At 53.6% G+C, this 15458-nt stretch overlaps 1 protein-coding gene across 3 annotated transcripts in view; it reads left to right on the top strand.

The window, feature by feature from the left end:
* Nucleotides 1–15458, top strand: part of NPHP4 (nephrocystin 4) — a 106599-nt gene that overhangs the window by 66425 nt on the left and 24716 nt on the right. For 2 of the 3 annotated variants that reach the window (XM_039253246.1, XM_039253249.1), the window contains exons 12-16: nucleotides 3042–3103; nucleotides 4966–5076; nucleotides 6346–6497; nucleotides 6647–6838; nucleotides 7260–7447. In XM_039253246.1, the coding sequence (XP_039109177.1) occupies nucleotides 3042–3103; nucleotides 4966–5076; nucleotides 6346–6497; nucleotides 6647–6838; nucleotides 7260–7447 (705 nt within the window). The remainder of the gene's footprint in view (nucleotides 1–3041; nucleotides 3104–4965; nucleotides 5077–6345; nucleotides 6498–6646; nucleotides 6839–7259; nucleotides 7448–15458) is intronic. The other variant, XM_039253247.1, reaches the window with a different exon arrangement.

Below are 15458 nucleotides of genomic sequence, written 5' to 3'. Positions count from 1 at the left end.
TGTCCTAACCTCTGCGTGGCTTGCTCCTTGTCCCCATTCCCTGTGGTTAGAGCCCCAGGGAGAGGATGACTGTGTACCCTCAAGTAACTGGGAATACGGGCCTTTCCGATGGGTTTGGCATATGCATCCTTGGTGTCTGAGAGCCAGCCATCAAATACTGAGGGGCCCTTCATTTTCAAGGCCCAGTGAGGAAGTCTGTTTTTCCAGGTCTTTCTTTAAATCACGGCGACGCTGTCTTCAGCAGTGCTGACCCCTTTCTCGGCCATGCTTTTGGTGCCGGCTGTGCCTCTGTAATGGTGCCAGGCCCCCCCGCCCCCCAGTCTGAGACCTGAGCTGACTGACCCCTCAGCTGGATGTAGGTGGCTTTGTTCCCCTGGACAGCGTTGTCCTCTGTGACCGCCCCTCATGAGGCCCGCCTGCTGACTCCTTCCCCAGTTTCCCCCTGGAACGCACAGCGGTGTTCAAGAAAAGCATTCCCAGGAGGACAGCTTGCATTGGGGGACAAAGGGCTTCGGTCATACGTGTTGCCGAGGGCTGGCCCCGGGTCGGGCACGGGCAGCAAGGTGGTCGTGCTGTGGGGCCCCCAATGTTTCCGGAGAGGCCTCTGCTCCCTCCAGCCTGGAGGATGTCTCCACGAACGCCTGGCCTTCCGTTGACTTGTGCACCTGTTTGCATAACTTTCCGAGACCCCTGCCCAGTCCCCTCGGCAAAGGCACGGTCTGTGGAGCGTTGGTGTTCAGATTTGAGTGATCCTGCACGCATCCTCCAGGCAGAGAAGGCACCAGGACACAGGTCTTTGTGTGACCCAGAGGGTCTGTGTACAGTTTGGGCTTCTAGAAATCGACAGAAGGGCGCCTTTTGGTTGAGCTTTTGTTGACGGTGATTTTCAGCAAGTGGAGGCTAACTGGGGAGTGACAGAGGGTCAGAGGCCGAGGCGCACATGGTTCCCAGCTGCGTGGCCACTGAGCCGCCAGAGCGTGTGCAGAGCCGTGGGTTCTCCTGGAGTTTCCGTGTTCTTCTGGAGACCAGAGCCCTGTGGCTACTCAGCTGGACGCTGGTGTTGCTGCTGGAAGGGGCACGTGCGGGGCGAGACTCCGGGGCCAGCAGCTACTTTCCATGATGGCTCCGTCCACGAGCCGTCCTGCCCCCTGCCCGTGGTCATCGGTTCAGCAGGGAGCATTTTGGTTCCTACAGAGATGCAAAGTTGCACCTTGTAATGACCATTAAATTGTAGCTTCTTTTTAAGTTTATTTACTTTGAGAGAGAGAGAAAGTAGGGGAGGGGCAGAGAGAGAGAGGCAGAGAGAGAATCCTAGGCAGGCTCCATGCTCAGCACAGAGCCCAACTCGGGGCTTGAACTCACAAACTGTGAGATCATGACCTGAGCTGAAACCAAGAATTGGACACTTCACCAGCTGAGCCCCCCAGGTGCCCCGAAGTTCTTTTAAATTCCACCAACAGCCGTGAGTATGTGCACTTATTCTCACACCAAGGGGGATGTGATAGCCCCTCACCCTTGCACCACCCCCCCCCACATTGTTGCCAGGCCTTACACGTGGCCGTGGCCTCTCCTCCGTCCGTGTATCTGTGTCGGGTGCACGTGGCTCTTTTTGATGTGCTGTCGCTGCTCGCATGCCGCCCGGTGGCTCCTGGCCCAGCCGTGCCCTGTGCTGGAGCTCCGGCGTCCCAGCCCCGGGGGCGTCCTTGTGGCCTCGGGGAGCCTCTTGGGGGCACTGAAGGGGCCATGCTGCAGCGGACACGGTGTTCTCTGTGGTGTGGCTGATGGTGGTTTCCTTTGGGAAGCATCTTAGCCAGTGACCACCACGCAGGGCAGTGGACAGAAGCCCTGGAGCCGGGGTGTTTTGTGGCTTTGGTGTGTTTTCACTCAGGCCTCAGCCCCCTGGGTGTCCCGGCCCCGCGGTCACCAGGGGGCATCATTTTAATCCGCCACCAGAGCCTTTCTTGTGCTGATTTATTCTCTAGGAAGATAGGATTGCATGAATCCTGATGTAAAGAATTATGAGAAACGTACCACGCGGCACCCAGCTTTGGGAACGTGAATGAACAGGGGCGCGTGGGGAGGTTTGGACGGCAGGCTCCGGTTCCTCTTAGCGGAGGGGCCATTTCCTGCAGTTGTATCCTCACTGCCAAAGTCAGTGGGGCTTTCCAGAGTCCCTGTTCCGGGTGGGACACAGCAGGACTCGGTGGCTGGATGGTTACGGGGAGGAGGGTGGCCGAAGCAGGGCAGAGGTGTGCGGGCTGACAGGCTCCTCACCTCCTCACCTCCCAGGAGGCACAGCCTGATCACTGACTTGCCGTGAGCACATTTTGGGTGCTGAAGTTTCTAGGACCAGAGTGTTTCTAAGTTCTTGGGAGGCATCTGCCTTGGCCTGTTAGGAAGGGGCAGGTGGGCAGGTGGGCCACTGACGGGGGTGCCCTCTGGACTTGGAAGGCGGATGCAGCCCGGGGCCTATGGGACCTGCATTGGCATCCCCAAGGTCAAAGGACACATGTGGCCTCTTGCTCTGGGGGCCTCAGGAAGGCCTGGCCTCTACCCCTTCTGGCCCCACCATGCCCATGCCTGGAGTGAGTGGGCATCAGCGGGGCCAGGAGACAGGAAAAGCGGGGTGCAGTCATGTCCATCTGTTTAGAAATTCCTTACTTAAGGAAATGTCATGTCCACCGCAGCTGGGGAGATGCCGGGCCCCCCGACATGGGACCGTAGCTCTTTGAGGTCAGGGGATCGTGAACAAGGGGAAGATAGAAATACCCGGGGTGGGCATGTCAGGACATTCATGGGTCACGGAGCCCACCCATGGTGAGACCACACGGTCAGAGAGCGTGAGGCCCCTTCGCTCCTCCGTCACCCGGAGAGCCGTCCCCACTCTGGCCCACCCGCAAGTCTCTCCAAACTGCAGGGCCACTGCACAGCTCTGTCCCGCTGCCCAGCACCCCTGGCAGCACCGGTCACAGCCCAGGGACAGATGGTCCGGCCCTGGCCAACTTGGGCTCCTGCCCCACCTCCATCTTCTTCCCCTCCAGGCCCACCAGCGCCGCCAGCCCCGGGGCACGCTGCCCCGCAGGACTCACCCATGGGACCCGGGGTAAGTCCAGGCCTGAGAGGCCTGTTTCAGAATTCCGCAATCGGCTACTTAAAAGCTCCCGGGGCACGACTTTTCTCTGCATCCTGAAGAATAGTGGTGTCCTGTTTGTTTGGCTGGGGTTGGGGAGGGGAGGGACCGAGGTGCTGTGTCCTGACCCCACCCTGCCCCCTCCCCACCCCCACCCTGCCTGGCTGTGCAGAGTTCCCAGCTTTCTGTGCTGCTGGCAGCTGCCAGTGTTATTAGTGATTTTCCAGTCGGCCATCAAAGGCACATTTCAATACTTTAAAGAATGATGTATTCTCCCCGGCAGCCATGTCTAATGGCTCAGAGATCCTTCAGGCCTGAACAGCCTTTGTGGTGTTTCGGAGCCCCCACGGTGTGGTCTTCATCTCTTCCTTCCCCACTGTCTCTGCCAGGAGAGGGTGCCTGGCAGTGACCCGTGTCCTGGGCAACGAGGTCACGGCTGCTCCGGCACCAGGCAGGCCCCCAGGCTGAGCAGCTGGGGCTGCTAGAGACAGGCCGCGGCCAGCAGAGACCGGGTGTGCAGATGACCACGTGTCAGACAGCGGACAGTTCTGTGTTCGAGGGTTTCCTGCACAGGAAGAGAGGCCGGGCTTGCTGCCGCCCTCTGGAAACCTGAGTGCTGTAGCCTCGCCCACGGTTCTGGCTGCACCACTGTGTACGGGGTCAGACTTGGCTTGTCTTCCAGCCAACGTCGTCTGCCAGCAGCCCCTTTGAAACCGACTTTCTAGAAAAGTTGAATAATTCAGTATCAGACGGTCCCAGAGAAGCGGCTTTACTGTATAACCTGCAGCCTGGAAACTGGCTTAGTAGTGAACGTATTCACCAGGAGACACGTGTTTGGAGACAGCCTCGCAGACTTCCGGGCTGGCCGGTTCAAGCATTTTCCTTTGAGAAGTTTCCACATCACCCTAGATGTTCAGGGCTCACAGGACAGTGCTGCCTGCTTCCGGGGACAGGAAAGGCTCTGAGGGCAGCTGAACAGATCCTGTGGCTCTTCTCTGCCCCCTCGGGATGCCCTGGGCCCCCCACTGCCACATCCTCCCACTCGGTCGTGTGCCTTCACCACCTCTTTGTATGTCGGTCCTTCGGGCAGCTGTCGCTGTGTGTTAGAGTCCAGGATTTGAGAGACGAGTCTCCGGTGGAGTGTGGGCCCCTTTACAGCTGCACTCACCTCCCAAACGTCTGTGATGTTTGTGGAAGACTGACCATGTGCCAGGTCCCCTGCCAGCCACTCCCCCTTCCCCCCCCGCACGGCGTCTCGCTTCTTTCCCGTGTGGTCCCGTGACTTAGGTGCTCTCTTCACCCCCGTTGTACAGGCGAGGACACTGAGGCACAAAAATAAGTGTTTGGTGACTTGCTCACGGTCACGCGATCGTAGTGACAACATGGGGACTCCACCCCAGGGGTCTGTCCCTAGCGCCCGCCGAGGCTGCCATCACAGTCGTTGCCCTGGTGGGAGGCCCATGTTGTGGGAACACGGGCACTGGAACCCAGGAGGGTCTTGGGGACTGTTGGTCCCCGGCTGGAAGTGAAGTCAAGAGCCTGGCTTCCTGGCCCTCCTTTTCTCCACTTGCTCCTCTGTGTTGTGTCAATAATAGTTTGTACGCGGCTGTGACCCTCTGGTAACATGCACAGGCTTGCGTGTCCACAACTAAACCAAAAGAAATCAGGAGCGGTTTGGGCTCTAGAGCAGCCACGGAGCACGAAGCCACAGCCTTCCCCCCGCCCCCCCCGCCCCCGCCTTCTCTGCCGTGCTCACTGGGCCTGTGCCGGCGGGGGCGGGGGGCTGTGATGGGGCGGGGGTGCCTCTCACATCTCATCCACGCTTCCTCCCCCAGTTGTCTCTCTCCCAGCTGGCGGCTTCCCCACAGGTGGCCACCCGGTGCCGCTCGGCCACACCCTCGTCACCGCACCCCAACAGCGGCTCTGAGCCCTGCCCGGCCCAGGCGGTGAGTGCTCCTCCCTCCTTCCTCCGGGGGGTGACTCTGAACCCTGACTGCTGCTGAGGTCTCTGGCTTTGTGAGCTGTACTGGTCCTTGGTGAGGCGGCCGAGACCTTCACGGGCTCTCCATGATACGGACATGGAGGGGGGGGTGGCTTAACCTCCTTGCTTCAGGCATTTGTCACCATTCTGTCCTGCTGGCCACGAGCATGTGGCTTGGGAGCTCTTCCTGCCACAGGGCTTAATTAGGCTTTTGCTCCACCTGCCAAGACAAAGTCAGACCACCCTCAGATCTCTGTGCATGAAAGGTGAAGGAGAGTTTTGCCGGGGCTATAAATAGAGGCTGATCTAAGCCCCCAGCTCCCGGGACACCCCCCCTTGCTGCCAGCAGCTGAAGGGCAGGCAGTGAGGCCCATCGGCCTGGATTCTGGCGCATTCCGGGCTCAGATGGGCCTGTGCTTCCACTGACCTTGGGGAGTGCACATCAAGTCTGCATTCAAAAGCTGGCTGGCGCACCTGCAAACCACGTCTTCAGTCTTATACTGGAGGTCTGTTGAGGAAAAATAGTGCCATTAAATTATTTGAGCACACTCATGGTACCATGAAATCTATGCGGGGCACATGTATTTAGGAAGAGCCTGCGTCTCTGAGTAGTGACAGCTGAGATGTGTTAGAGTTCTCCCTGGCTTCATGGCGTTCCTTTGGAACAGAAAGCTGGGGAAGCAGGCTCCGATCCCGAACAGCCTCTCTGTTAGACACGGCTCCTGCTCTGGAGGGACGTGGAAGGTGGGAAACAAGGGATGACAAGAATATGCAGGTGATGTGGGATGAGAGCAGGGTCTGCCGGGCCTGGGCACCCGTGTGTCTTGTGGCTTGAAGGAGGGCTCGTTTTTCTGTTCCACAAACGTGGTTTGTATAATTGACCTTCTCAAACAGCACATCTGTCTCATGACACCTGTTCGTAGAACCGACACTACCTTTCTGGTTGCTTCCCGACTCATGCAAAATACGAGGTGTCCCAATAGCTCGAATTTCAGGTCAACAGTGACTTTTTAGTGTCCGTTAGTCCCGGCTATTTTGCGGGACACTCTTCTATGATACCGAGATTACTCATTCTTTACTTGACATTAAAAGGCAACTGGGCCTCCTGTGTCTTCATTTGCTGAAGCTGCCAGTCCGACAGAGGAGGTGGTTGGTCTGAACCCCACAGCCCAGCACCCTTGGTCGTTACGGGCTGGGGTCCTGGCCAGCCTCACGCGGGGCTGCATTTCCTCAGCAGGGGCTCCCCTTGGACAGCGGGATCTCCCATCTGGAAGCCGAGCTCAGCCAGGCGTCCATGGTCCTGGGAGCATCTGTCGCTGAACACTTGCAGGAGCTGCCCTTCACGCCGCTGCACGTCCCGATCGTGGCCAGAGCCCAGGCCAGGAGGTGAGGGGCGGCCGTGGCGGGGCTCGGCACGTGCGGTGCCGTGAGGATGGACCCTGAACAGCGGGCTTTCCCCAGAGAGGTGGGTCCGCAGCTGCTGCCTCTCCCTGGCTCTTTCCTGGAGGCTGGCCGCGGTGGTCTTTCTGTTTCAGCTCTGGAAGTAAGCTCTCGCGAGCCTCGATGGTGCTCCTGCAGGCCTCTGGCTTTCCCGAGATTCTGGACGCCAATAAGCAACCAGCCGAGGCTGTAAATCCCACAGATCCCGTAGAATTCAACCCTCAGAAGGAAGAATCAGATCGTCTACAAAGCAACGAAATAGTACTGCAGTTTCTTGCCTTTAGCAGGTATGTTCGTAAACCTTCTGTGTTCTTCTTTCCCTGGCTCTCGCTTTCCTTGCACTGAAGGAACACGTCTGTGTGCCTCTGAGCTGGGAGAGCCTCTACGCTGGGATCTTACTAGATTAAGGAATGCTGTGTGTTTCTATTTTCATCTGGCTACGACCCCCATACAGCCATTTCTAAATGCCCTAGAGCCTCCTGTGTGTGATCTTCTGCGATTGAGTGTGTCGTGTTGGCTGGTTCTTGGGTATTTGTGCGGCTCCGCGGGCAGGCTCTCCAGCCGGGGCTGAAGTGGGGTGCTGTCCGGCGGGCTCCCCGGGACGCCAGGGGAGCTGCTCGCGTGGGTGGGCGAGGCAGCGTGTCGCTCTTGAAAGCCCAGGTTCTCTGCTCTGGAGGCTTGATTAACTTGGGCTCTTACTGGCTTCAGAGCTTCCCAGGACAGCGGGGCAGCGCCGTGGCCGCAGACCGTATACTTCACCTTCCAGTTCTACCGCTTCCCGCCCGTGACGACGCCGCGGCTGCAGCTGGTCAGGCCGGACGACACGGGCAGGACGCACTGCGGGTCCCTGCTGTACCTCCTGGTCCCGGGTGACAGAGACGGTTCCTCCGATGCCGGTAAGCGCTTTTGCTCCTGGCGGGCGTGACGAGCCCTGCCCAAGCCTTGTCTGCAAACTGTATTTCTTTTTTATTTTTTATTAAAAAATTTTTTTAAGCGTTTTATTTTATTTTTGAGAGAGAGACAGAGCCCGAGCTGGGGAGGGTCAGAGAGAGAGGGAGACACAGGATCTGAAGCAGCTCCAGGCTCCGAGCTGTCGGCACAGAGCCCGACGTGGGGCTCGGACCCACGAACCGCGGGATCACGACCTGAGCCGAAGTCGGACGCTCAACCGACTGAGCCCCCAGGCGCCCCTGCAAACTGTATTATTTACAAATGCCGCACAAGGAAACATTTCTAACACGTACAGAGTTTGAAGGACCAGTGTAGTGGACCCGCACGCTGACTGCAGCGGCTGTCGACTGTGCTCACCCCCACCCCTCCCGACCCCCTCCCCCACCCCTCCCCGAGCCACGGTCGCTTCAGCGCAAACCCCAGACTGCTTCTGATCTCATCCACCAATATTTCCGTACGTGTATCTAAAAAATGAGGAGTCCTTTCTGAACACCATAAACTCAGTATTATTCCCCTTGAAATTAATAATAATCCCATAATGCCATCAAATGTTTAGCTAATGTTAAAGTTTTCCCAATAACTTCATACTTTTTTTTAGGTTAAAGAAGCGTTGTTTTTGTTTCTTTTTTTTTGAGGATGATAACATTTTTAATGTTTTTTTCATGTCAGGATCCCTATACACTGCAGTGGCGTGGCTCTCACGCCTGTGTGTGGATCCCCCTGCCGTCTGCGCCCCCCACCCCCACCCCCGCCGTCCCCGGTCTCTGTTTTTGTTTTATTTGTTGAAGTAGCCGCGTTGCTTGTCCGGTGGAGCTGCCCACAGTCTGTGCTGGGGTCTTGCTTCCCAGTGGCGACATTGAGAGTGTCCCTCTCTGTCCCCTGTTTTCCCTGCACGTTGGGAGTGAGATCTCTGTGCACGGCCAGAGGCCTGTTTTTGTCTGGGGCAGGAATTCTCCGGGGCCGGGGCCATCCTCACCACCTCTTGCAGCCACACGGAGCCTGGTCGCTTCTTTCTGTGCGGTGTCGGTGCCGCTAGGTCTGCTGCCGACGGGCCGGCTCTTTGCTCAGTGTTGAAGTGGCGGCGTTCTCCTTCCGGAACCCCTCTTTTCCTGCCAGCTGGAATGCCTCCATGAAGAGAAACTTGCTGAGGTTCAGTTCATGTCGGAAAGGCAGAATAATGCTCAGTTCTTCCCTTTTATTTACTAATTTTCACCATAATTAGCCTGTTCCCTAGCATCCACCCAGAGTGGGGCGAAGGCTTTTGCTTCTCGTATCGTTATAACCAGTGGATTTAAACTGCGGTAGATCAAAGCAGATAAAAAGGGTTGTTTTTATTGATGGTCAGTTAGTTACCCCGCTTTGGTCAGTCACAGGGTAAGGGGCAGCGCTTGGGAACCTCGAGGCTCTTAAGTAGAAAGAGCAGGTGGAAAATGATGTGTTAAATGCTAATCAAATGGAGGTAGTTTAACGACATTAGCATCAGACAAAAGAGACAAAAGGCAAATGCAGCACTAGAGATAAAGAAGCCTATGAAATATAATCAAGGGGATAATCACTAGGAAAATAACTGTATCTGTTGAACTTGCAACAAATGCAGCCTCAAAATAGAAAAGAAAAATTGACGGACTTTATAAGAAGAAATTGACTAACCCGCAGTTGTAGAAGATGGGACCAGCCTGTGGCAGTGAGTTGACACATCAGGCAGAAAATCATCGGGGAGATTATAAAAATACAGTCTAAAAAGATGGTCTTGTAAAACCTGCAGAACCAAGCGTACTTTGGGACTTACAGAAACCGATCACGCGTGTACGTGTGTACGTGCTTTAGGCCATCACGCAGGCATCGCCACGTACCGGCAGACTCCGTATCTGATCTCATGGTATGACGTTCTCTGACAGTAACACCACAGATCAGAAATCAACCATTCCCTCCCCCTAAAAGGCTCTGAACTGCCAGAGGTTTGTTTTTTTTTTTAATTTAAAATATATTTTTAATTATTCTATAGGTTAATGAAGAAATAAAAATAGAAATGACTGTTTTACTTATTTTAAAATCTTTATTCATTTTAGAGAGAGAAAGAGAGCGAGTACAAGTGATGGGGGACAGAGAGAGAGGGAGACAGAGGATCTGAAGCGGTCTCTATGCTTAGAGTTCAGAGCCTGACGTGGGGCTTGAACTATAAACCAGGAGATCATGGCCTGAGCCCAAGCCGGATGCTTAACCAACTGAGCCACCCAGGCGCCCCAGGGGAAATTTAACAGCTTCAAATGCTTGTATTGGGAAAGAAGAAAGTATATTTTAAAATGCTGATCTACTTGTTCAACTCATGAAGTTTGGGGAAAAACCAGAACAAATCCAATAAAAGTAGAGGGAGAGAAATTTTAAAATAAGTATAAATGCTTAGAAAACAGCAGACAGGGTCAGCCAAGTTGCTGGGCAGGAAGGGTCACAGGTACAGCGGGCCTAAGGCCGGACTCAGTGGGGAGGGTCAGAGCTGTTGGGGGCCTTGCTGGGTCCCAGAGCCGGCGTCTTGCTGATGCTCCCTCCGTCCGTGGGCTTCGCTGCAGCAGAGGAAGGGCTGTGCACCGCCGCAGACCCTGGGGCAGAGCCCTCGCCCCTGCTTGGCTGAGGCCCCTGGCATCCTCTCTCCCTGCAGGCAAATCTGAAAAGAGAGGGGAAGGGGGCGCAGCTCGGGTCTGCTGCTTCTCCAAGATCCTCCAGCCGATGAGCTGTTCTTGGTGGGGGAGGGGCCTGCACCAGGCAGAGGGTGGGTGCAGGAGTCCCTCTGCTGGGAAGCGTGTGGCCAGGGAAGAACCTTCTGCCACATTTCAGGACCTTCTGCCACATTCCAGGTTTTGTTCTCTCCACTTCCTGGGTTTCCCAGCCTTCCAGGGACCACTTCTCCCAAACTGACCACCTTCCCTTTGTGCCCCCTCCCAGGAGCATTGGTGGACAGTTTAGCTCATGTCCCCAGAAGGCTCCGAGATGGACCAGAATGGTGCACTGACTTCAGGGCTCCCGTGCACCTGTTACTGAGTATGCGTCTCCTGTTCCATTTCCTGTTTCCAGCCCCATCCGGCCACGTTATCCTGGGCTGCTCTCGGGAGGTTCTGCGGTGAGGTTACAGGCAGTGTGCAGGCCATTCCATACAAAAGGCCCGATTCGAATATAAACTCTTCTATCTTATGAATTTCCCAGAGAGAAATCAGTTCAAAAATTAAATTTCCTGGGGCGCCTGGGTGGCTCAGTCTGGTCAGTGCCTGACTTTTGGTTTCGGCTCACTCGGGTCATGATCTTGCAGTTCAGGAGTTCCAGCCCCCGCCGGGCTCTGCTCGGATGCTGCAGAGCCTGCTTGAGATTCTCTCTCCCAGTCTCCCTGCCCCTCCCGCACCTGTGCCATTTCACTTGCAAAATAAAGTGAAACTTAAAAAAATTAAAAAATTAAATTTCTTTGCAACTTGAGGTCCAAAGAAATTAAACTCCAAAACCAAAATTTGTCATTATGAATTAAAAGTCAGAGTCGAGAATTCTCAAGTTGAAGTCTGAAAAAGCTCTTTCTGTGTCTTACCCAGCTGATCCCTGCCGGGGGTCGGGTGGGGTGCGGGGGTCTGGGCTTCCTCCGATGGCCCAGCTTGGGGTCCTCGCAGCCCGGCATGTAGCCCCTCTTGAGCCTCACTCAGGTTATGTTTTCTTTTGTTGTTGAAGTACAACACGTGTGCCACACAGAGCTCAGTTCTATTTAAAAATTAATAGGTTTTATTAGAGCAGTCTTAGTTTCATGGAGAAATTGATCTGGTGGTCCCAAGTTCCCACCTGCCTCTGCCCCCAGAGTCTCCCCAGGTAGGAGCATCTTGCAGCAAATCTGGACATTTGTTGCGGTTGATGGACCGGGGTTGACACTTTGTTGTTAACCGAGGCTCAGCGTTCACACTAAGGCTTGCTTCTGGCATTGTTTGTTCTGTGGATTTTGACAAACACAGAGCATCGATATCCCCATACAGCATTGTACGGAATAATTTCATGACTCTAAATATGCCCTGTGCTCGGCATCCCTCCCTCTCCCTGCCCCCCTGCCCACCTCTGATCTTTCTCCTGTCCCCATAGCCTCCCTTTTCCAAGTGACCTACACTTGGAATTGTATACTGTGTAGCTTTTTCAGACTGGCTTCTTTCACTTAGCAGTACTCATTTAAGATTCCACCGCCTCTTCTCCTGGCTTGTTAGCTCATTTCTTGTTCGTGCTGAATCCTGTTCCATTGTCTGGAGGGACCACGGTGTATTTCTCCATTCTACTGAAGGGCTTCTCGGCTGGTTCCAGTCTTTGCCTTTATGAAGAAAGCGGTAACAGACATCTTTGCTCAGGATTTGCGTGGACATAAATTTTCAGCTCCTTTGGGTGATACCTGGGAGCACATTTGCTGGGTCGTAAAGTAAGAGTGTGTTTGCTTCTGAAGGACTGTCTTCCCGAGGGGCTGCACCGTGTTGCGTTCCCGCCCATGACGAGCGAGCGGTCCTGGCGCTCCCCGTCTTCTCAGCCTCTGCTGTTGTTGGGGTTCTGGAGTTTAGCCGTTCTCACAGGTACACGGTGGTATCTCGCTGCTGTTTTAGTTTGCATTTCCCTGATGACGTGCGATGGGGGAGCCTCTCCTCATATGCCTGCTGGCCACCTGCACGTCTTCTTTGGGGAGGCATCTCTTCATACCTTTTGGTTATTTGTAGATTGGGTTTTCTTCTCTTTCTTCTCTTTCTTTTCTTTCTTTCTTTCTTTCTTTTTTTTTTTTTAAATAGAGCACGAGCAGAGGAGGGGCAGAGAGAGAGGGAGACAAAGAATCCGAAGCAGGCTCCGGGCTCTGAGCTGTCAGCACAGAGTCTGACTAGGCGCTGAATCCACAAACTGTGAGATCCTGACCTGAGCTGAGGAGATTGGGTTTTCTTATTGTCGTGCTTTAAGAGTTCTTTGTATGTTTTGCATACAAGACTTATCAGATGTGTGTTTTGCGAATGTTTTCTCTGCACCTGTGGATAGTCTTCTTCCTGGTCTCGCCAGCGTCTTGTGGCAGGCAGAAGCTTTTAATGGGATGGAATCCAGTTTATCAGTTGTTTCTGTTGGGGGTGGTTTGTCTTCGGTATTAGAGCGCGGACAGAGCTCGGGCCGTTTCCAAGGCTTTGCCGGTTCAGAGAATGCAGCAGTTAGTGACCTGGCGATCGACGTGTTCACTGCGCGTGCGGTGTGTGTGGGGGGGGTGCATTTCTAGCAGTCAGATTACAGATGTGCCAGCCCCCCCACCGCCCCCACCGGGTTAGCGCCCCCACCGGGTTAGCCCCCCACCGGGTTAGCCCGTGACCTTCCTGTGCTCCACTGATGGCACCCAGGGCTGCCTGTTTTCTCGGGGCCTTGTGCACAAAATGGGTCTTCAACCTTTGGGATTGCTACAGTCTGATCCACGTGAGATGGATCTCAGGGAAGTTTTAATTTGCATTTCTGTCATCACGAGCAAAGTGGAGTATCTTTTACATTTGTCCTTATCTGCAAACTTCTATTCATATCTTTTCCCATTTTTCTATCTGATTTTTTTGCTGCTCTGTCCTCGGTTTTAGGAACTCTTTATAGGGAGATTAACTGTTGCCTGTGAGATCAGTTGCAGATATGTTCTCCTGCCTTGTCGTTTTTACTTTGCTTCTGGGGTTTTCCAAAGTATAGTTTTGTTTCTGTCCCGTCTGATGTGTCTGTCTTCTCTTTTATTGCTCCTGAACTTGCCTGGGTCCTGAATAGGAGGGTGTCCTCCTCGCCAGCTCGTAGAGAGAAAGCACATGTGGTCTTTGAGGGTTTGTAGGTTTCATATTTCATGGAGATTTCTGGTTTATTTGTAGTTTATCCTATTATGTGATGGGAGATAGGGATCCAATTTTATCTTTTTTCAAATGTCTCTCCTTTTGACTCAGTGCCATTTATTAAAAAATACATCTTATTTTTTTTAGTGACTTGAGGGCCACCCCTATCATGTACCAACATTTCTTTATTAATTGGGTTTATTTCTGGATTATATATTTTGCTCTATTGGACCAGAGAGGTTGGCAAACTGATTTCTGTTAAGGACCAGGTAGTAAATATTTTAGACACTCTGGGTTACATATGTGCTCTCTGGAATCTTCTTTCTTTTAACAACTCTTTCAAAAGATGAAAGCCATTCTTAGCTCGCAGCTGGAGTGGCATGTGGGCTGTGGTTTGTCAGGCTCCACATTAGACTCTCTGTCACACAAAGCCGGCATGCTGTTTGGTCAGAGGGGCTGCTTGGCCGTGATGTATAGCAGCCCCCGCCCCCCCTCACCCCTCAGTGCCCTTCCCTGCAGCCTCCCCTTCCCCCCTGCACATTCTGGCTGGGCTGGTTTTCCACATGAACTTGTTATGCCCTTTGTGGGGGTTGGGGAATCCATAGGTTAAGGCGAGGAGAACGGCCCTTATGGGGCGGGAGCGGACTTGCCGGGCACAAGGGCATCTCCTCACTCGCTCATTCCTATCTCCCCGTCTTCCCAAAGACCCAGGAGTGTACCTCATGCAGATTTTGCTGTTTTCTTGTTTTCAAACCAACTAAATCTTACCTTTATCTTTATTACTTTTTTTTTGGTGTTCTTTATTGTTATTTTCCTAATTTGACTTGCTCAATTCATTTATTTTAATTATTTCTGTCTTTATGGATGCAGAGGGTTCAAGGCTATGAATTTTCCTTTGGTTGCTGCTTTATGTTTTGGTGATTCAGATAAGTAGTATTTTCACTCTTTTCTAGAAAATCTGTTTTGATTTTATTTTCCATTTGACATAGAATTATTTAAAAGTCAGTTGTAAATTTGTTTTTAAAACTTGTTTCCAATTTCTGGTTGTTGCCTTGTGTCCAGAGAATATTGTTTGTAGTATTTTTTTTTTTTTTTAATTTTTATTTCTAGGAAAGAGAGAGACAGCGTGAGCAGGGGAGGGCCAGAGAGAGAGAGGGAGGTACAGACTCTGAAACAGGCTCCAGGCTCTGAGCTGGCAGTCAGCACAGAGCCCGACGCGGGGCTCGAACCCACGAACTGCGAGATCATGACCCAAGCGAAAGTCAGACGCTTAACCGACTAAGCCACCCAGGCGCCCCTGTAGTATTTTTACCTTACAGAGCATATTTAGGTTTTCTTTGTGGCCTAACACATAGTGAACTTTTATTAACATCCCCAGTACCTCGAAAGATGTATTCTCTGTTATTGGGGGAACCATGTCGTACATATATGCACAGGCTCCACCTTAGGGATTAGCTGGGCTGGTCTTCCGTATCCTTATTTATTGTGGACTTGACCTACTTTGAAAACAAAGTGGTTAGTTGTTCTCTACTATTACTATGTTTTTATCTGTTTCTCCTTGCGTCTCTCGATTCCTGCATTGTCGTTTGATGCCTAGATATTCCTAGCCGCTGTACGTTCACCAGGGATTGTAGACTGTAGTCTTAGAGGCGCCCCTCACCTGTGGGAGCTGTGGACGCCTTCAGAGAGCAGGGGTGTTAGTGAGTCCTGATGGGGGGCAGAGACTGAGGACTGTCCAGCTGAAGGAGGAGCACCCGCTGGATTTGGACACAGGGGTGCGGCTGGACTGAGGCAGAAGGAGCCCCGGGGGTTGGTGTGTTTGTGAGGGTGATGAGGGAGGTAAGCTTGGGAGCCTGAGCAAACCCCGGGAAGGTGCCACTGCCCCTGGGGTCTGTCTTGGTTGAGTAGATGGTCAGCAGCTTCGCAGAGGGGGCTGGAGGCGACACAGCGTTCCCTTTGCGGATGCTTTATGAGGAGTGTGGATCTCTGAGGAGGCTACTGGGGAGCCGGTCATCTGAGCTGGATGGGAGTGAAGGGGCCCAAGCCTGCGGGGGGTGGGGGGCCTGGGAGGCTCCCGCATGAGAGCCCTGAGGCTGGGTCCAGACCAGGATGGCCCCCCCACAGC

Source organism: Hyaena hyaena, unplaced genomic scaffold (assembly GCF_003009895.1).
Source record: "Hyaena hyaena isolate Hyena2069 unplaced genomic scaffold, ASM300989v1 scaffold_443, whole genome shotgun sequence".
NCBI classification, from domain to species: Eukaryota; Metazoa; Chordata; class Mammalia; order Carnivora; family Hyaenidae; genus Hyaena; species Hyaena hyaena.
The sequence above is the reverse complement of the archived record's forward strand: the minus strand, read 5'-3'. Positions and strand labels throughout refer to the sequence as shown.